The following is a 21,056-nucleotide window of genomic DNA, read 5'->3' as shown; positions in this document are numbered from 1 at the left end:
TGTGGTTGGTGGTGGCTTCTAGTTCAGCAGGAGACCTCGACACAATGGATGCAGGAAGATTATGGGAGTAAACTTAGCTTCTTCGGGCCAGCAACGACGACGCCTGCGGGCGCCGTTGTCCCTTTAGAGCTTTGTTGAATGATCTCTCTTGTCCCTTGATGGATTCCTTTAGGCTAAAAGCAGTCATGAACCCCAGGACAGACGGTGGCAGGGGCATCCTTGGTGTCGCTCACTTCCTAAAGGCGTTACTTAGAAGATCATTTTCCTTCGGACGGTGTGTTCTTCTCTCCTTAGTAGCGGGTCTCTGATTGTAAACGTGTGGTATGGTATGGTTGTTTTCTATAGCCACCTCACCCATGCTAGCTGCTTAGCTGAGCACGATCTTATCGACGATGCGTCCGTACGACGTGCAGGACATGGAGAGCAACGACGATGAGCATCGAGAAGAAGCGCATGCAGCCACCGGTCCGTCGCGGTTACGGACTGATCGCGTGGGCGATCATAACCAAAAAAGTGCGAGACCGGCCATCTCCTTCCACCGCGGCACGCTACTCGGTAAGAATAATTGTCACCCACACACCTACGTATCTCCCTCCCTTTGATTCTGCAAAATGAAATGCTATGTTTGAACTGCAATTACACATGTACACAAAAACACTAATGTTATTATTTTCTTTAAAAAAGATTTTTTTGGGTGAACATGATCGGCCGATAATTGATCATATTTATCTTTTAAACTATTCAGTGTCGACATTAATATGACGCAGAAAGAAATTAAAAAAAATTATAAATAGCCAAAAAAGGGTACGGTCGGAATCGGTACCCCTATACGAAACGGCGATCAATCGATCGAGATTTTCTGTGACCGTTTTTATCTCTAGTATGTACTATGTTACAGACTTGGATGAACTTAACCCCCGATTTAAGTAGTCGTTTCCTGCAATTAAAGTGAAATTTTTTATCATGTATAAATATAGTTGTTTATTTTGGGACGAATGAAGTATGTGAATGCAATATATTCTCTCTTGGTTTAAGAAAATAACTTTTAGCTATAAACCTAATTATGATTTATATCCAAATTTATAGTTAAAAAATTGGTTCTTTTCTAGGTCGGCCAGGAGGCTTCAGCAATGTGACCTGCCACATCCAGTCAACCACGAACACCTCACCTCCTCCCCAATCCCCTTATCCCCATGCTACTAGCCATCCACTCTAAATAAAAAAAAAAGAAGAAAGAAAACGGTGTCAAAATGAGAACTAGTTGAACATGAAGCCATAAATATAGCACCTTAGAGAAAATTCTGCAGTAAAAAAGTTCGAACTCTTTAACCTTAGTTTCTGCATGTTCGAAAAAATTCTTTTTTACCGCAGTTAAAGCTTGCTTGTGACTTGAGCATATAGCCTGTCTGGAAACAGATCGTCTGACTTTGTGTAGTCATATCAACATTAGAGGAGTCTCATCCAGCCTGCCTAGCAGAGATGAAGCGTAAGCAGATCAAGTTACCGCGTAACCATGCATATATGCGTGCGTTTGCGCATCCAAACGGCATGGTGAAAAGCTTAGCATCTGTCAGACGACTCATTCGTTTGACTGTCTCGACACTAAAATCATGCAGATAAAAGTGCAGGAGACCGATGGAGCACCCTTGCAGCCAGGCACAGCCTGCAGCAACAGCACTGATCTCCTACAGCAGCAGCCACTCAAAGCAGAGCAGCAGCAGCAAGAAGAGCATGGGTGGATCACGACGCAGTGCTTTCTCACTCAGCTGGTAATTAATCATCAATCACAGTAATATTTTGTACTATATACTGCGTGCATGTTAATAATTACTCCAGTTCTTGCATGCGTCGATAGATCGAGCCAGCCAGTAAAAGTTTACAAATCTTGTTAATTAGTAGTATTAGTAATTTTGTCATGAAAAAGGATGACAGGTTAGTTTTCATCACAAGTGCAGTATAAAATATGCAGCACAAGCAGCTACTACGACAGGTTCACCGCGCGCTTCGCCGAGCAGGCCTTGGCGACGGCGGCGGAAGCTGGCGGCGACGAGTCGCCGCCGACGCCGAGGCCACTGGATCCGTACAGGTACTCCGAGGACAGGGACACTGACCAGAGCAGCACCTGCGCCAGGATGGCCGTCGACTTCTACAACCGCAACCACGTACGTATTTGGTCATTCGAGTGGATGAATGCATGAAAGCTACTTAAATTGGTTATGAACAATTCAAAATTTAACACACACACACACACACACACACACACACACACATATATATATCACTCCATAAAATATTAGGCCCAAATTCAATTTACAAATCGAGATATAAAAACAACATTCATGGTATAAACAGAAGCATATTGTTCACCTCTAAATTTATTTGTTTTAGTTGTGTTGGTTGATTTTAAACTTGATTTTTGATGGACAAATATGAAATAGATGTTACTAATATCTAGTACATTATCAAAGCTTTTTAGAATACTTTATAGCTATCTATATTAGATTTGAAAGAAAACGATACACGATAGTATGCAGCTCGCTCGATCGATCTTGTCGATAATTAATGGCGTCGGTACGCCGTGCAGGGGCATGGAAGCGGTGGCGGAAAGAAGATGGTCCTGCTCGGAGCGGAGGACAGCCACTGCTTCGACGCCGACGAGTCTACTTCCACGTCAACTTCACGGCGGTGTTCCCGGGCAAAGGTGGCCGGCGCCGCTGCTCCGCCGCAGGAGACCCCACCGCCGTGCTGTGCTTCGCCGAGGTGATGGGCACCAGAGACCCAGAGACTGTCACCATCTGCGTCCCTTTCAACTCCAAAGGTAATAGGTTCTTTCAAAAAACTCCAAAGGTAATACTCCCTCTGTTCTGCTTAATTAACAAGGAATTTAACTCTCTAAATATTTAACCAATAATATTTTATTATAAATTAAGATTTATTTGATAAAAAATAATATCATTTAGTTGACGTTTAAATTTATTTTTATATGATTATGGTTTTATTGCTATAAACATCATAATATTTAGATAAATTCAAGTTCAAGAGTAGCTAGTAATTTATTATGCCCACCATTATCCAATAAAAATTTGAGTCTTTTAATTAAATTTGGAACAACTTATACGCCTAATACAGAATTTTTTCCTAACAAATTTAGTTGTAAGGAAATGCTGAGTTTTTAATTGATCCAATAGAAAAAAAGATGTATCCTCTGTTCTACTTGGAAGATTTTTTTTTCCTAAATACAAACCCTTAAGTTCAAGTTTAACTAGGTTGATAGAAAAAACTTAACGATATTTCAGGCACAAATAAAATATATTATAAAATTATATTCAATGGTGAATTTAATAAAATTAATTAATTTGGAGTCATATATATTACTGTGTATTTTTATATACTACCTCCGTCCTAAAATATAACAACTTTTAGCTTTGAAGATTCATAGCTAAAAATATTTATATTTTGAGACGGAGGGAGTACTTGCTCAAAATTGAAAATGTTTGGTTTATGACATAACCAAAATAACTTACAACTTGGAATGGAGGGGGTATAATTTATAATGTATAATGACTATATTTTGTGTCTAATTAATTAGAGGAAACAATGAAGCGGGACAATTGCATGTACTGCACCGGGCTCAGCCACCCCGAGCAAGGTGGCTTCTTTGGCTATCAGGAACCCCTACTTGTGTCAGGCAAGAACTGAACCCCTTTTCTTTTTCTTTTTCTTTTTCTTACACATAATATCCTTTCATCATATCAATGCCATTTGTTCTAAAAAAAAATCATATATACAAGTTTGGTTGTCTTGTGCCATTGTTATCTTAACATATTGCCTGATCTTTGCAGATGAGGGCGACGATAGCGAGGCGGCAACGAGCAGCGAGACGAGTAGCTAAGCTGTGAATTAATGGATTGGGGAGCTAGGCTAGCTAGGGATATGAATAAAATGGGAGAGGTCGCGTTATGCTTCTTAATTTCAAGCTATTTTCAACTGTCACTGAGTCGGATTTTCATCCTAAACTCAGTTCCAAAGCTATTTTTAACTGTACGTTACTGCTCCTGATCTTCGTTTATTCTAGGCTTCGTTCGAGCCAGCGATTTGCTTACGAAACGAGACAAACTATTAATGCACGATTAACCGAATATTAATTATTACAAACATAAAAAATGTATTTATTTGATTTTAAAGGAACTTTTATATAAAAAACATTTACACCAAACATACCATTTAATCGTTAGAGAAACAGCTAATGGAAGTTAGCCATTGGAGTTGCTAAAAAGAACTACTCCCTTCGTCTCAAAATATAAAAAACTTTGGACGGATGAAACACTTCCTGTTACAATCTAGACAAGGAGCCTGTCCAGATTCATTGTCCAGATTCGTAGTAAAAGTGTTTCATCCGTCCAAAATTCTTATATTTTGGGACGGAGGAAGTAGTTGTGATGATTACGGCAACTTTGAACCTATGTTACTTGGAGCTCATGGGCCACATATCCGTATCGGATACGCCATCGGATACGGATATGCTCCGATACATATCCCATAAGTATCCATAATTACCACGATTTTAGAAAAAGAAAATAATTCGGATACTTGCTAGATACGTGCTGATACGCCCCCATCCCGGAACAGCCAAATCCACGCTCCTTCGCATCACATGGAAGCGCTGTCCCGATCCAATCCACCCGTAGCGCTGCCTCCGCCTACTGTCGCCATCGCCAGTTTCCTACATCGTCCCATCGTTGCCAGAAGCATAGGGCCTCCACCAGCCGGGCGCCGGGTTCCGCCGCCGCTCGCCATCCAAGGCATAGGGCCTCGACCGGCAGCCGAATGCTGCGCCGCCGCCCTGGGCGTAGGGCCTCCGCCAGTCGATAGTCGTTGGCTCGCTGCATCTCCGCCACCATGTGTAGCGTTTTGTAACGACCCGCCTCTCCCAGGCCGGGCCCACTTACATCTGGCACCGCCACCATGTGTAGCGTTTTGTAACGACCCGCCTCTCCCAGGCCGGGCCCACTTACATCTGGCAGCTTTCATAGGTCATAGACTGCCCTCACAGACCAACACATGTCTTTTCTGCACACTTTGTCCTCACTCGTGTACACCCGGGAAGAATTTCCCGGTCGGTCACCCATCCCAAATTGCTCCAGGCCAAGCACGCTTAACCTTGGAGTTCTTTGGAGATTGGCTTCCGGAAAAGAAGTTGCAACTTGTTGATATGAGTATTCTATTAATCCTATTAAGCCCTAGGCCGGGATGTTACACCCTCAATCCTATTAATCCTATTCTACACCAGCCATGCGCACCATGCCTGCGCAACTGCGACACACGCGCCCGTGAAACCGCGAGAGTCGGCTCTGATACCATTTTGTAACGACCCGCCTCTCCCAGGCCGGGCCCCATTTTGTAACGACCCGCCTCTCCCAGGCCGGGCCCACTTACATCTGGCAGCTTTCATAGGTCATAGACTGCCCTCACAGACCAACACATGTCTTTTCTGCACACTTTGTCCTCACTCGTGTACACCCGGGAAGAATTTCCCGGTCGGTCACCCATCCCAAATTGCTCCAGGCCAAGCACGCTTAACCTTGGAGTTCTTTGGAGATTGGCTTCCGGAAAAGAAGTTGCAACTTGTTGATATGAGTATTCTATTAATCCTACCTATGACCGAGCTGTTAAAGAAGGAAAAGAAATTTGAATGGTCAGCAGCCTGTGAAGACGGCTTTCGAGAAATGAAGAAAAGGTTGACCACTGCCCCAGTTCTCACCTTGCCAGATATCCGAAAAGATTTCGAGATCTTCTGTGATGCATCAAGACAAGGCTTGGGATGTGTCCTAATGCAAGAACGAAAGGTTGTGGCCTATGCATCCAGGCAGCTCAGGCCTCATGAAGTCAACTATCCCACCCATGATCTCGAGTTGGCAGCCGTGGTTCATGCTCTTAAGATCTGGAGGCACTATTTAATCGGGAACAGATGTGAAGTATACACCGATCACAAAAGTCTAAAGTATATCTTCACGCAGACCGAGTTAAATATGAGGCAGAGAAGATGGTTAGAACTAATCAAGGATTACGATCTTGGAATTCATTACCATCCCGGAAAAGCTAATGTGGTCGCTGATGCGCTAAGTCGCAAGACCTACTGCAATATAGCTCAAATATGGCCAGACCAAGATCGCCTGTGCAGAGAATTGGAGAAGTTAAGGCTGACCATGGTACAGTCAGGTGTCCCTGCCAGCTTGACAGTGCAGCCTACCCTAGAATCGCAAATCCGGGAAGCTCAGAAGGATGATGAAGGGATAAAAGAATTACTAAAAATAATACAGGAAAAGAAGGACACCAATTTTTCCATAGACGATCAAGGCACAGTTTGGTACGGTCCACGCATCTGTGTACCGGCCAAGAAGGAGTTAAGAGACCTCATTTTAAAAGAAGCTCATGAGTCTGCCTACTCCATTCATCCAGGAAGTACGAAGATGTACCAGGATATCAAGGCATATTTCTAGTGGGCTGGGATGAAACGAGATGTCGCAGAATATGTGGCCCTTTGTGACATTTGCCAGAGAGTCAAAGCAGAGCATCAGAGGCCAGCTGGTCTGCTGCAACCCTTACCGATTCCTGAGTGGAAATGGGAAGAAATTGGGATGGATTTCATCACCGGTTTACCAAGAACCCCTAGCGGGTACGACTCCATCTGGGTAATCGTGGACCGACTCACGAAATCAGCTCATTTCGTGCCAGTGAAAACCACCTATGATGGAAAGAAATTAGCAGAACTCTACATGACCCATGTCGTATGTAGATTTGGCTGTCCCAAGAAGATTGTGTCAGACCGAGGCACTCAGTTCACCTCAAGGTTCTAGAAGCAGTTGCATGAAGCTCTCGGAACCAATCTAAATTTTAGCACAGCCTACCATCCGCAGACCGATGGTCAGACAGAAAGAGTAAACCAAATCCTAGAAGACATGCTACGCGCGTGTGCCCTGGACTTTGAAGGCACTTGGGATCGTTGTTTGCCGTATGCTGAGTTCTCATACAACAACAGTTATCAGGCCAGCATCCAGATGTCGCCAAATGAGGCAATGTTTGGAAGAAAGTGCCGCACTCCTTTGTGCTGGAATGAGGTTGGCGAAGCACTGGTGTTCGGTCCTGACGTACTCAAGGCAGCAGAAGAACAAGTTAAGCTGATCCGAGAACGCTTAAAGACAGCTCAGAACCGTCAGAAGAATTACGCTGACAACCGGAGGCGAGATCTTGAGTTCGAAAAAGGAGACCACGTGTACCTGCGGGTATCACCTCTCCGTGGTATGAGGAGGTTTGGGATGTCCGGCAAGTTAGCACCCCGATACATCGGCCCCTACCTCATAACAGCCAGACGTGGCGAAGTGGCTTATCAGCTTGAGTTACCTGAAGGTCTCGCAGATGTGCACAATGTGTTCCATGTATCCCAGTTAAAGAAATGTCTTCGAGTTCCAGAAGAACAAGTTCCCCTGGGTAATATCGAGCTGGAAAAGAACCTGACCTACAAGGAAAGACCGATCAAGGTTCTTGAAGAGGCAGAACGTCAGACCCGAAGGAAGACCATCAAGTTCTACAAGGTCCAATGGAGCAATCATTCTGAAGATGAGGCAACCTGGGAACGAGAAGATCTTCTCCGCGCCGAGTTCCCAGAGCTGCTCCCTTAGGTGCTGAATCTCGGGGTCGAGATTCTTGTTAGGGGGGTTGGTCTGTAGCGCCCGTTCCGTCTTGGCGCCCAGCGGGAAAACTAGCTCTTAAAAATCCTATTTGCGAAATCCGTTTCTTTGCTTGTTGTCTAGTGCCCGTGCCATCTCAGGTCTCAAATCCCCGATCCATCGTCGAGTTCAATCCCGAATCCAAATCCTTCCCAAATCAAATCCCTCCGCAAAAGTCTATTTTGCCTCCCTAGGGTTCGATGGGCCGAATCCCTCTCGGCCCATCTCCCCTCTCTCTCTCTCTCTCTCTCTCTCTCTCTCTCTCTCTCTTTTTCTCCCTCCCTCTCCCCGCTCTGCCCGAGCGCTGCACGCGCGTGCGCGTGAGCCGCGCGGAGCCGAGCCCTCCCCAAACCAATCTTCCCCGTTTTCGCCCTCGCCATTGCCGCGCCCTGCCCTGTTCGCCTCCGCCGTTCGTCGCCAAAGCGCCGGGAGAGCCGGTGCGTGCGAAGGACGCGGAAGGGGACTCCGGGCGCTCGTCTACTTCCTCTTCCCCGGCCCGAGGCCGGAGAGATCGCTCCCGTGCCGTCGGCCTCTCGTCACTGCGCCCCTTCACCCCGCACGGTAGTGTCGCCCTCCGTTCTCCCTCCTCGTTCCATCTCCTCCCCTTAGACTCGGGTAGTAGCACGAGTAGCCTCCCCGTAGCTAGCTGGCGCCGCCCCGACCATTGCCGCCGCCCGCCGTGTGCTCGCCGCCGTCGCCGCCCGAGCTCGGAAGCGCCGCTCGTCGCCGGCCTCGCTCGGCGTAGCTCCGCCCAATCCGACGCTAGCAACGGATTCCCGTAGCCGCGTGGATGCTCTCACCGCCGGGAATCGACCCCTCGTGACCTCATCGCCGTTTCCCCCTTCTCCTGCCGCCGGTTGCCGCCGCCGCAATCCGCCGCCGTCGAGCATCCCCCGGCGAATCCGAGCCGTTGGCTCGTCTCCTCTCGTCCCGTGCAACCTCCCGGTGTGCTCGCTTTCGCCTGTATCGCCGTGGTTCGCTCCGCCGCTCGCCGCCACCGCCCGCCGTCCGTTTCGGCCGACGTCGTCGTCTACCTCCCGCCGGCCCGCGTGGCAGCCACGTAGGCGCCACGTCGGCGCCACCTCGGCTGCGACCGGGTCAAGCAGACCCCGGTCCGCCGCTTCCCTCCGCCCCCTCGCGCGCGCGGTCCACCGCGAGCCGTGAGGCTGCGCGTGGGCCCGCCGCACCGCGTCCTCCGCGAACCGCGCGCATGCGCCGCGCCCCCCTCCCCAAACCCTAGCACGCCCGCGTGCACCTCGCTCACGATGAGCCGAGCCGCCGACAAGCGGGTCCCACTCGGGACCACGCGAGGATGGACCCGGCCCACCGGCTCTCTCTCTCCCCTCCCCGCCCGCGCGCGCCTTGGGCCGCCCTCTTGGGCCGGCCGGCCCATTAAGCTCGGCCGAGCCGCCCCTTTCTCTCGGGCCGCGCCCTAGCCGCGCGAGGGAAGTCTAATTTCCCTCCCTCTTTCTTTTTCTTTTTTTTCTTTTTCAAAAAGGGTTTAAATAAATCCTTTTCCTTTAGACAAAAATCCAATAATCTTAGAAATTCAATATCTTTCCAACCGTAAGTCCGTTTGACTCCGTTCAACTTCCAAAATTCCTCAAATCTCGAGATCTATCTAATGGCACGCTTAGAGGTCAATAATAGGGCTTTATTTTCGCCGTTTGTTGAGTTGTCCCGTTTCGCGTGTAGTTTCGGAGCCCGAAGACCCGCAGTGCGAGGATTTCGAGGATCAAGCTCAAGATCTCGAGCAAGGCAAGCCACCTTTGAACATCTTGAGCCTATATTTGAACTTAATTAATTTGCTTGCAAAATATTATGCATTGATAGGATTGCACTTAATCTGTTTGCCCCGTCTGCAAGGCAGACCGGTGGGCCTACCCAACTTGTTGCATCTGATCCTTCCACTGTTAATTGTTATACCATGTTCCCTTGTAACCACCTAGTTGCGCCTCGATATTCGTGCACTCTGTGCGAGTATCGACGGTCGCCTTCAAACTTAAAATCTGAGTAAGTTCTTGGGTAAAACTTGGGTTTTTACAAAAGACTTGGAAAACCCGACACCTGGGTCGGTGCTTGCGAACTAAATGAATTTCCAAAACCGCGGACTAGGGAACGTACCGGGAGTACGGTTTCCCGCTCTTGCACTTAAGGACCGTTTCCTTGGAATTTCATCCGAACATAAGACAAGTACGACCACATGGGTGGAATGGGACACCCCTGGCTGAGTACTTAGCTAATCGGGGGAGCCTTGATGCCAAGAGACATGTGGATTCGCCGGGGTGGTGTCGGGGAGGACCCCTGGGCTTCCTGGCACAGTATGGTCTGGGACCTAATCTGGTGTTGGTCTGGGACCCCTCTCGTTGGCATATGGTGAACCTGTGTCGGCTTTCGAAATGCCTTGTCATGAAAGCCTTAAGGTCTCTAGTCATGGCCGTTCTGCACGGGCTGGATGATCCGGGTTAGTAATGTCGTGTGGGTAAAGTGTACCCCCTCTGCAGAGGTTATTAAACTGTCCGAACAGCCGTGCCCACGGTCATGGGCGGATGTGAGGTGATTCCTAGCGTAGTTTTGTTTGACTACTGCCTTGTGAAATTTTTGCTGTTGTGAAATGGGTTTGATGTTTGGAAAACCTGCGGCTGATGGGACCAGCCAGGCCCGGGTGGCCGTTTGAAAGCTATTGGCCGGGTGCCAATCTTGATCAATTCAAAAGACTGATACATTGCACAAACTCCGACCGGACGAGACGCACTTTCTCATCCGCGTCGTTTGAGAAGCACTCACTTAGTTGTTTCAGAAAGGAGTTCAAATAAAATCGATTGCAAAAACAACAGCCCTTCTTTGAAGCCTGCATTAAACACTTATTTCCCATGGCTTGTGGAGTACTCTCGTACTCACCCTTGCTCCATATAAATAATTCCCCCCCCAGTTGCTGAAGAAGATGAAGCGGATCCCGCTGACGAGGAGTTCCTTCAGGAGCAAGCCGGCTACGATGAGTTTTAGGGTTTCGGCCTAGTTCCCAAGTCGCGCTTGTGATGTGTGGTCCAAGTCTTGGCTTCCGCGTTCCTTTTGTAATGCAGTTGTGAGCTCGGGATCTGTCCGCAGCCCAACATGACTGTACCCCTACTCTATAATAAAGAGACCTCTGTTGCTGTGATATTCTGTCTTCCTGTTATACCAGCACTGTTTCCTGGGACTGGTATCAATTAACAGGTTAATTTGGAGCGTCACGGGCTAGTTCCGCTCGGGACTAGTTCGGGGTGTGACACGTTTCCACCAGCCACCAAGCCCAACGCCTTCAGTCTGTCAGCATCTGTCGTTCTTTGCTTAAGGGTGTGTTTAGTTCACGCCAAAATTGAAAGTTTGGTTGAAATCGGAACGATGTGACAGAAAAGTTAGAAGTTTGTGTGTGTAGGAAAGTTTTGATGTGATAGAAAAGTTGGAAGTTTGAAAAAAAAGTTTAGAACTAAACTCGGCCTAAGTCTCAATGTGCAGTGAGTTTTGTTATGTGTTTTTCCTTCATATTTTTTTAGTGCAAGTGCCATCTCTTCTCTTAGAACTGATTTTTGGAATTGGAAGCTTAACTGCTTCTGATGAAGACTCATCACGAGCACCAGTGATTAGCCATGGAAGTTACATGGTGAGCATGATCTGCTGAGATACTGCTATTAGATTTTGGTGCATTGGACCTGTCTGATGACATAGGACTTTCAGCCACATCGCTAAGAATGAATGCAAACAACAATTAAATACTCCATCCATCCCTAAATATTTAACGCCGTTGACTTTTTTAAATATGTTTGACCGTTCGTTTTATTCAAGAACTTTTGTGAAATATGTAAAACTGTATGTATACATAAAAGTATATTTAACAATAAATCAAACGATAGGAAAAGAATCAATAATTACTTAAATTTTTTAAATAAGACGAATGGTTAAACATATTTAGAAAAGTCAATAGCGTTAAATATTTAGGGACGGAGGGAGTATATCTTAGCTATTGAGTTGAACTTGATGTCCTGAACAAGTCTTATTCTAATTATCTCTAGTTGATGTCATGTAATTTGGCATTATGTTTTCTCTCTATTTTTTCAATATTTTTATATATATATATATATATATATATATATATATATATATATATATATATATATATATATATATATATATATATATATATATATATATATATATATATATATGTATGTATCCCTGTATCAGGGTTTTAAGGAAAATGTCGTATCACGTATCCGTATCCCTGTAGCTTTGAACTTGAACCAGCAAACAACATCAATATCTTTCTTACTATTGCTGCGTATGTGTTGTGTTGGGACAAAGGGCATGTTCATACCTTCTTCTAACCCTACCAACACTGACTATTTCTACCCTACCAAAATTTGATGTTTTCAAAAAAAAATTCACTTATGAAAACTATCAAAAATTGATAAGGTTACAAACCAAACACATCTAAAGCTAAAAAAAAATTGGCTATGACAAAACTTTTAGCAATATCAAATTTTTGGTAAGATTGATTTTGGCAGCACACTCGACAAGCCCAGGAGGAATGAATTAAATGTGGAATAAGTTCATCTAAGGTCCCTTAACTTTACACTGAATCCGATTTTCGTGCTTGAACCCAAAAACCAGATACAATCGGTCCCTAAATTGTCAAAACCGGTGCAAACTAGATCCCTCAGTGGTTTGGAAGGTGGTTTTGGCTAACGTGGCGCCTACGTGGCTGGTTTGACTAGGTCTTCGTCCTATGTGGCATTGACATGGCAATTCTATCCCATGAAAATAATAAAAACAGTGGGCCCACATGTTAGTTTAAAAAAATAAAAAAATAAAAAAGATGGGGCCCACGTGGATTCCACGTGTCATTCACACCCTATCTTCTTCCTACTCTCTCCCCATCTCCCCTCTTCATCTCTCTCCCTGCGGTAATGGCCGCCGTCGACTTGATGCCTGACGACGACAACAAGCAGTCATCACCGGCCTCCTCCTCCTCCACCACCAGCAGTACCCCGCCGCCATACTACACAATACCAGGTACCTACCTATCTTCAGTCATTTCATTTTGATTCAATTAATTCTACTAATTGATTCTTCATCCATCCTTCGTACGCCTTAGCTTGTTGGCCCTTACTACGTAGCGTTTTGTCATTATTATGCTTCAATCGATCTGCGAGCAATTCATTCTTTAATTTGCAGGCGGCTGGAGGGGAAGGTGGCCATCATCGCCGGAGGCTCGCGTGGCATCGGCGAATTAGCCATCGTATTCGTAAGGGCCTTCGTTCACCACGGCGCTCTCGTCGTCGTTGCCGACATCAACAACGCCGGGGGCCACGCGCTCGGCCCGCACGTCTGCACCTACATCCACTGCGACGTGGCCGAGGAGGCCGACGTACGTCGAACGCGCCGTAGCGAGCACGCTGGAGCAGCATGGCTGCCTGGACGTGCTGTGCAACAACGCCGGGGTGCTGGGCAGGCGGGCAGCCAAACGCGTGCCGCCAAGAGCATCGGTCCCTCGAAGCCGGCGAGTTCGCCCGCGTGCTGCGCGCGTCAACGCGCTGGGCGCCGCCCTCGGCGTGAAGCACACGACCCATGCCATGGTGCCCCGCCGCGCCGAGAGCATTGTGTCTGTGGTGAGCGTGGTGGGCGTGCTCGGCGGCCTCGGCCCGCACGCCCTAGTGGGGCTCACCAAGAACGCCGCCTGCGAGCTCGGGGAGCACGGCATCCGCATACCGCGGATAGAGATGAAGAGAGGGTAGCTGGGGAGAGAGGAGGAAGAAGAGGACGGGGGTGTGAATGATATGTGGGACCCACGTAGCCCCACCATTTTTAAAAAAAATTGGTATAGCTGACATCTGGGGACCACAGTTTTTAATATTTTTCGGGACATAATTGCCACGTAAACGACACGTCAATGTCACGTGGGACAAACACCTAGTCAAACCAGCCACATAGGCGCCACGTCAGCTAAAACCGTCTTTCAAACCGCCGAGGGACCTTATTTGCACCAGTTTTGATAGTTGAGGAACCGGTTATATCTGGTTTTGGGGTTCAAGGACGAAAATCGAACTTGATATAAAGTTAAGGGACCTGAGATGAATTTATTCCATTAAATGTTGAGGTGCGATCGCCGCGCACGTGCGCAATGAATTGAGCCACAAAGGGATTCAATTTCAGGAATAAGTTCACTTTGTGACCCTCAAAGTGATCAAAATCTAATCAGTGACCCTAAACCACAAAACCGGATATCTCGACCCCTCAACTCTTAAAACTGGTATAATTTGACTCCTTCGGCGGTTTTGGAGGGTGATTTCGCTAACATGGCGCCTATGTGACGATGTTGACTTAGTCTTTGGTCCACGTGGGGTTGACGTGGCGCTTATGTGTTCTAGAATTAAAAAAATATGTGCGGGACCCATTTATCATTCGCACCAAAATAAATGTGGGACCCACTAACATATAGGGCTCACATGTCAATCCTATTTCCTTCTTCCTCTTCATCTTCCTCCTCCCTTCTCTCTCTCCTACCTCTCTTCGTCTTCGTCTTCGTCTGCAGGCAGCGGCGGGCGCTCGAGGGTCCAAGCGGCTGCGGCGGCAAGCGGGAGGGGAGGCAGCAACCCGGCGGCAGGAGGCGGCGTGCGGCGGCAGCCCACTCCCACAGCTGGTCGTGCCGCTCCCGCCGGTGCGCACCATCCCGGAGTAGGACGCCCTTGATCTCCTCACCCACCACGACGCGCTCCTTCTGCGCGCGCTCGTCGGGCGGCCACAGGTGCGACACCGCTGAGGTGGTGGCGGTCGCCGCGTCGAGGCTTTCGAACACGGCGGCGTAGTCACCGGTGGAGAAGTGCTTTTTACTCCTGGTTTGTAACCCTCCTATAGTCCCGGTTGGAAAACCGGGACTACGAATCCGGGACTAAAGATCTTCAGTCCCAGCTAAAGATCCCTCTTTTTAGTAACACCAACCGGGAGTAAAGAGAGAATAGCGGCAGTCCCATATGGTCCCCTTTTCTTTTTTTTTTATTTTCTCCCAAATCAAGTGGGAAGCATATCCCCAAATCAAAGTAACATCCAAAATCCACATCACAAATAAAGTAACATCACAAATCTTAAAGTTACATATACACACAAATCAAATACATCACAAATCCTAAAAAATTACACACAAATCAAATACGTCACAGGTCATCTCAGATCCATCCAATAAATCACAAAATTATACATGTGAATCATAAATTAAAAAAAATAGAGAAAACAACGCCGTTGCCGCCGCCCGCCATGGCCGCCCGCCCGCCGTCGCCTGCCACGGCCGCCAGCCCGCCACCGGGCACGGCCCCGCCGGCCGCCGGCTACCGGTTGGGAAGGGGAGGATGGGCAGGAAAGGGGAGAGAAGGAGGTGAAGGAGAGGGGAGGGGGTGAGGAAGGGGAGGAGGTGGAGGGGAAGGGGAGGATGGGCAGGAAGGGGAGAGGAGGAGGTGGAGGAGAGGGGAGGGGATCGGATGAGGAAGGGGAGGAGGTGGAGGGGATGGATCGGGATGAGAATGTAGGAAGCGGAGGAGAAAGGGAAAGAAGGGGAGATATTCGATCTGTAGAGAAGAGGATAAGGGATAGAGATTATATACTGCTTCGAATTTTAGTTCCGGTTGGTGTTCCCAACCGGGACTAAAGATCAAACCGGTTAGGAACACCAACCGGAATACCAACCGGGACTAAAGATCCTCGGCCCCCTGACATCAATCTGACAAGGGATGAACCGGGACTAAAGATCATATAATGCCTTTGGGGTTTTCAACCGGGACTAAAGATCATTTTTAGTCCCGGTTCTTTTTGGAACCGGGATTATTATGATTTTGGGTCGACCCTCCACCAGTGAGTGGTAGAGCGCCTCGCAGAAGCGCTTCCGGAAGGAGACGCCGTTGTGGTCCGTGTCCTGCTCTGCCACCACCACGATCTTGGGTGACAGCGCACGCACCGCGGACAGCGCCGCCGGCATTTGGAAGCGGCGTGGCCGGGCTTCGGTAAGAGTCGTCGTCGTCTTTGTACTACACACTGCCGCCGCAGTTGCTCAGCAGGAGGCGGCGTGACGCTTAGTACCAACAGCTTAAGTGATTTCTTACTTGTTATACATGGTATATTGGTATGCATCAATGCATCATCCACAAAGGCACACAACACAGTAGCGACATATAGTAAATACTCGGTCTTCGTCTGCAGGCGAGCGGGAGGGGAGGCGGCAGCTCGGCGGCGGCAGCGGCGTAGACAGAAGAGGGAGCCATGAAGGACTCGAGGAAGGAGAAGAGCAAGACCAATTCGTCCTCCAAGGGCTCACCGCCGCCACCGCCGTCCCCGACGCGACAGCGAGGCCCACTATCGTGGTCACGGTCGCCACTGCTACCGCCGAGTCGCCGCCTCCCTTCCCGCTCGCCGCCGCGGCCGCTCGGACCCTCGAACGCCTGCCACCGCCTGCAGAAGAAGAGAGATGGGAGAGAGAGAAGGGAGAGGAAGGGAGGAGGAAGAGGAAGAAGGAAATAGGACTCACATGTGGGCCCCACATGTCAGTGGGTCCCACATTATTTTGGTGTGAATGATAAATGGGTCTCGCACATATTTTTTTAATTCCGGAACACATAAGCGCCACGTCAACTCCACGTGGACCGAAGACTGAGTCAACATCGCCACGTAGGCGCCATGTTAGCGAAACCGCCCTCTAAAACCGCCGAGGGAGTCAAATTGTACTGGTTTTAAGAGTTTGGGGGTCGAGATATCCGGTTTTGTGGTTTAGGGTTACGGATTAGATTTTGATCACTTTTAAGGGTCATAAAGTGAACTTATTCCTCAATTTCAATGGTCCATGTGGTTAATTGGGCCGGAAACGGATCTTGGGCAGGGATGTAATATGTCAAAAATGTTTTGACACAGTGGTTTTGCGGGGCAATAAGTTCACTTTAGGTTTCTTAATTAATCATCGAGTCTAAAATTTATTTCTAAACCGAAACATAAGATATAATAGGTCTCTCAATTTACAAAATCAGATCATCCGAAGTCCTAAATAGTATTATATCTAGTTTTAATTAATGTGACAATTTGAGTCGGCATGTTATCCACGCGACCAACATTTTTAGTTGCTAGCACATTCTTCTTTCTCTTCTCCTCTCTCACCAATCCCCTTCATACGTGCTAACCCACTGGCATTTTGCGAAGAGAGGGGGAGACGAGGAGAGAGAAGGAAGAAAGTGCTAGCCACTGTCATATGGGGCAGTGTGAGTCTCACGATGCCCGTCAGCTAAACCCAGGCGTAATGCTATCTAGGATCTCATTAGGTGATCTGGTTTCGTGAATTGAGCGATTTTTTATATCCAGTATTTTGATCGATTTAGGGAGAAATTTTATACCCGACGATAAATCTAGGGATCTGAAGTAAACTTATTCCTTTGGCAGGTTAGCCACTTTATACTAACTCTTAATTAATTTCAGACCCTAACCCGACGCGGTTACGGGTTGATCCAAGCGCATCGGCGACGTTGGCGTCCGATCCAACGGCCGTAGTGGGGGTTAAGCTTGGCCCAGGGACCCAGGCGTCGCCTAATAAATTATAAGGGCGACACGTCACCGTCTCCGACCGATTCGCCAACCTCGCAACTCAAACCGACCGACCGGCGATGGCGGCGGCGACGTCGAGGCTCCCCATGGCGGCGGCGGCGGCGGCCCCGTTCCTGCACCAGCCGTCGCAGCCGGCGGCGGAGGGGATCGCCGAATCCATTCGGGAGCTGGAGGAGATCATACGGCGGCAACAGCAGCAGCACTGCGGGTTAGGGTTCGTGCTGGCCGGCGGTGATCTCGCTCCGTCGTCTACCCCCACCACGTCCGGCTTCGACGTCGTCGCCGCTCCTCCTCCGCCGCCCCCGTCCCCGCCCGCACTCTCCGGTTCCGGTCCTCTCCCTCAACTGCCGCTCAACATCGAGCATCTCCTCCCACCGCAGCGAGCTACTCGGTAAGAATAATCGTCACCACTTATCTTATTTCCTCCTCGCTTTGATGAACCTATAATTTCTGATGATAAAATGCTACTCCCTATGACGCCGTTGACTTTTTCTCACATATTTGACCATTTGTCTTATTCAAAAATTTTATGCAAATGTATAAGATATAAATCACACTTAAAATACTATGAGTGATAAAACAACTCATAACAAAATAAATTATAATTACGTAAATTTTTTGAATAAGACGAATGGTCAAACATGTAGAAAAAGTCACGACGTCATCTATTAAAAAATGGAGGGAGTATGATATTGTAGTCTTTTCAGTTGACTTGAATGCGAGTATTGTGCAATCATAATTTTTTTTTCCGGAGATACGCAGAAGATCTGTATATCATTGTATTAGGTTGCTTAAACATAGAACCTTCCTTTCTTAGTACAACAATTAGTACGATTTCGCGACTGTACACGCCTTATGTGCGGCATCCCCTGATCCCGTTAGAACTGCAAATCTGCAACACAAGTACTCAAGTACACTACACTAGGTTTGTGTTAGGATTTACATTGAGACGAGACCCACACTTGGTTATGCCTGTCACTTGCATCAATTGACTTATTTTGACGATTTGTGTTAATCCCTCCCTTGGAAAACATAAGGCACGCTGTATTTGCAAAAATCAACATTTGTAGTTTTTGACTAGCAGGAAGCTAACAAACATATATGCCCTTCTGTTCCTAGTTTTGCAAAAAAACAAGCTTTGGATATTCCTAGTTACTATGGCTACCTCTACATAGCCTGCATTGTGTAACCCAACATTTTCTTTACCTCCTACTATATTGACTGATTGTCATGAAAGCCTTTTGCGTGTTTTCAAAAGAGAAAAAGAAAAATATTTATGTTTAATGCAATGCAAGTGGTATTATGGATTCACATTTAAAAATACTTCCATGTGATAGTTGTAAATAATATATATGAAAGAAAGTATTGGCCAAAGTTCAACATTGAAGACCATGTCAAAAACTAATACACCCTATATTTATCAACAGAGGGAGTATGATGTATTTCCTTTTTGGTGATTGTACTGTGACAAAAACCAACTGTAACTTCTTCTCCAAACAAGTTTAACGTCTTTTGGAATGTTATGGGTTTTTGTATCTACACTAATTAATTGCTGATTTATGGCGTTTGATTCATTGATACTGTTAATATGAAATGAACTTGATATTTTGAAGCTGTTTTATCTGCGTTTAAAGTTGAGATGATCTTGTTCATTCTGGGATTCGTATCATACAATTCAACATGTATTTTTCTCTTAAGTGAACATCTCTTCTATAATACCTTATTTCAGGTTTAACTGTGCTTCTGGAGTTGATTTTTGCATATATCATGTCAAAACTTTTGGATCTAGGGGTCAGGCATTTTTTTTAAAAAAAAATGTTGTCTTACAGTCTCAAGCTGCTACTTTTGAGATAGAGTTTGACTTTTGAACCTCCAAGCATTATTATATAGTAAATGGTTATTCATCCTTTGTTTTTTTAAAGAACTTCACTGCCATACTGTCATAATTGAAACAATTGAGATAGCATTTTTAGGTATCTTCATGTGTGCATGTCCTGCATTCTCTTAAAAACTGGCATATTAGGATCGTCACATTTGAGAAACAAGAAAAAACTCCTGTGTGCATGTCCTGCATGTATTAAAACTAGCATACTAATCCTCACGTTTGAGAAACACTAAAAAACTGACATTCTCAAACCCTCCTGACAGTTTAGTTGTTAGACTATATTGTGTTGGTTTTGCCTTTTTCCCTAATTGACATGTTTATCTCCACGTTTATTGAATTCAAGCACCTGAAACTCTAAACTTGTTTATCTTGTTTATCTATTTGCAGGAACATACCACTTTATGCGGATAAAATGAAGGGTTGTCGAACTGTTGCCCAGCAGGCTAAGAGTTTTGCAGAGATAGCACTTGAGCACTACAACAAAACCAAAAAGGTACACATCTCCTGTATGCCGCCGTCCTCTCAATAATAAATGGAAAAATGTTAAACACCATCCTTTTTGTCTGTTTGCCCACAGATCAAGTATGAGCTTGTAGAGGCTACACGGGGCAACTTCATTCAAGGTCTAGACAGAAGGGGTTATGGCCATGTCAACTTCACTGCAAGGCGTAATAGAGAGGGTTCGGTGGAGCAGATATTCTTTGCAGAGCTTTACTATTGTGGTAGAAAGCGGACAAAAACTGGTTTCACTGTGATCTGTTGTGTGCCCTCGGGACTTGATTTCACTGGTATGTGTTTCTTTCCTTTCTCTTGCCTACAATGAAACTGTACTATCTGTTGCATTTATGATTCATGTAATCGTGATATAATTATGTGCCAGATTAATCCCACGTGATTGTCTGATGACCTTTTGTAATGATTTCTACGTTAATAATCAGTTTATTAGCTAATAACAAAATGCTTTTGTTTTCTTTTTATCGGAACACTTTTTTAATACAAAAGACTGAAATGGTTTGATTTATTTTGCAGTTGGACAGCGTGGTGTACAGTGATCCTATGTCAAGCCACTGAGAAAAGACCGTGATTTCAGTTATTGTTACGCTTGTGGCGAGACAATGAAGCATCCAAGAGGTGACTTGTTCGTGGCTGGACATTCTGCAATCCGATGCGCTTATGCCCTTACCTAGGTCATAAACTTATTGCGACTGCTAACTTATAATGCCTTTTGTTTATATGCAATTTCACGAACGTATTTGCCTTACCTGTGAGCAATCAAAACTGCTCGCTGTGAGTGAATCATGTAAAGCAGCATTTTTGAAAAAGATCAAAGCCTCGGTAAGCTTCATTTCTGGGCAAGTATGTTTTTTTTTTTTTCTGAATGTGGCGAGGCTTTTGTGCTACTGAGTATGGTTTTGGGGAGCATATGCTTCTCTTCGTCTCCTCGCTGTATGTGATACCTCAAATGCAGTTTGTTGGTTTGTTGGATTTGGTACAGTACGGCCTGTATTTCTGACCCATGACGGTGTATGGGCCATGAAACTGAGACAATTTTTCAGCACATCCACGGGATTATGCCGGGATTGCATGAACTTTTTCTCGTGTAACGTACTGAGTCTCTTCCAGCTATTTATATGGTTGCCAATTGTCATTACCCTAGTGTTACAACCTTTCAGTGCAGCCCTGCTTGTCTTACTGGCCTCGTGCTAATCAGGTGTTCTCACTCTAATCTTGGTGTTCCCCTGTTCTATTCTTTGAGACGTTTTCTCTAATAATCCTTGTGCTTCTGTTGATTTCGTGGCCAATTTCTGTGGGCATTGTGTTGCAATATGATC

At 46.6% G+C, this 21,056-nt stretch overlaps 2 protein-coding genes and 1 pseudogene across 2 annotated transcripts; all 3 read left to right on the top strand.

The window, feature by feature from the left end:
* Positions 1-432: 432 nt before the first annotated feature.
* On the top strand, positions 433-2,764 carry LOC127755857 (uncharacterized). The gene is made up of 4 exons (XM_052281480.1): positions 433-465; positions 1,617-1,769; positions 1,956-2,162; positions 2,585-2,764. The coding sequence occupies exons 1-4, from the start codon at positions 433-435 to the stop codon at positions 2,762-2,764; spliced, it is 573 nt and encodes a 190-aa protein (XP_052137440.1).
* A 9,909-nt stretch (positions 2,765-12,673) lies between these two features.
* Positions 12,674-13,501, top strand: LOC127755856 (sex determination protein tasselseed-2-like; annotated as a pseudogene).
* Positions 13,502-17,345: 3,844 nt separating this feature from the next.
* LOC127755311 (uncharacterized) lies at positions 17,346-20,851 on the top strand. Its single transcript, XM_052280965.1, has 4 exons — positions 17,346-17,730; positions 19,612-19,717; positions 19,802-20,012; positions 20,254-20,851. The coding sequence occupies exons 1-4, from the start codon at positions 17,399-17,401 to the stop codon at positions 20,274-20,276; spliced, it is 672 nt and encodes a 223-aa protein (XP_052136925.1). The 5' UTR covers positions 17,346-17,398; the 3' UTR covers positions 20,277-20,851.
* The last annotated feature ends 205 nt before the right edge of the window (positions 20,852-21,056 follow it).

This window comes from Oryza glaberrima, chromosome 11, assembly GCF_000147395.1.
Source record: "Oryza glaberrima chromosome 11, OglaRS2, whole genome shotgun sequence".
NCBI lineage: Eukaryota > Viridiplantae > Streptophyta > Magnoliopsida > Poales > Poaceae > Oryza > Oryza glaberrima.
Note: the sequence above shows the minus strand (reverse complement) of the source record. Positions and strands in the feature narration are given on the sequence as shown.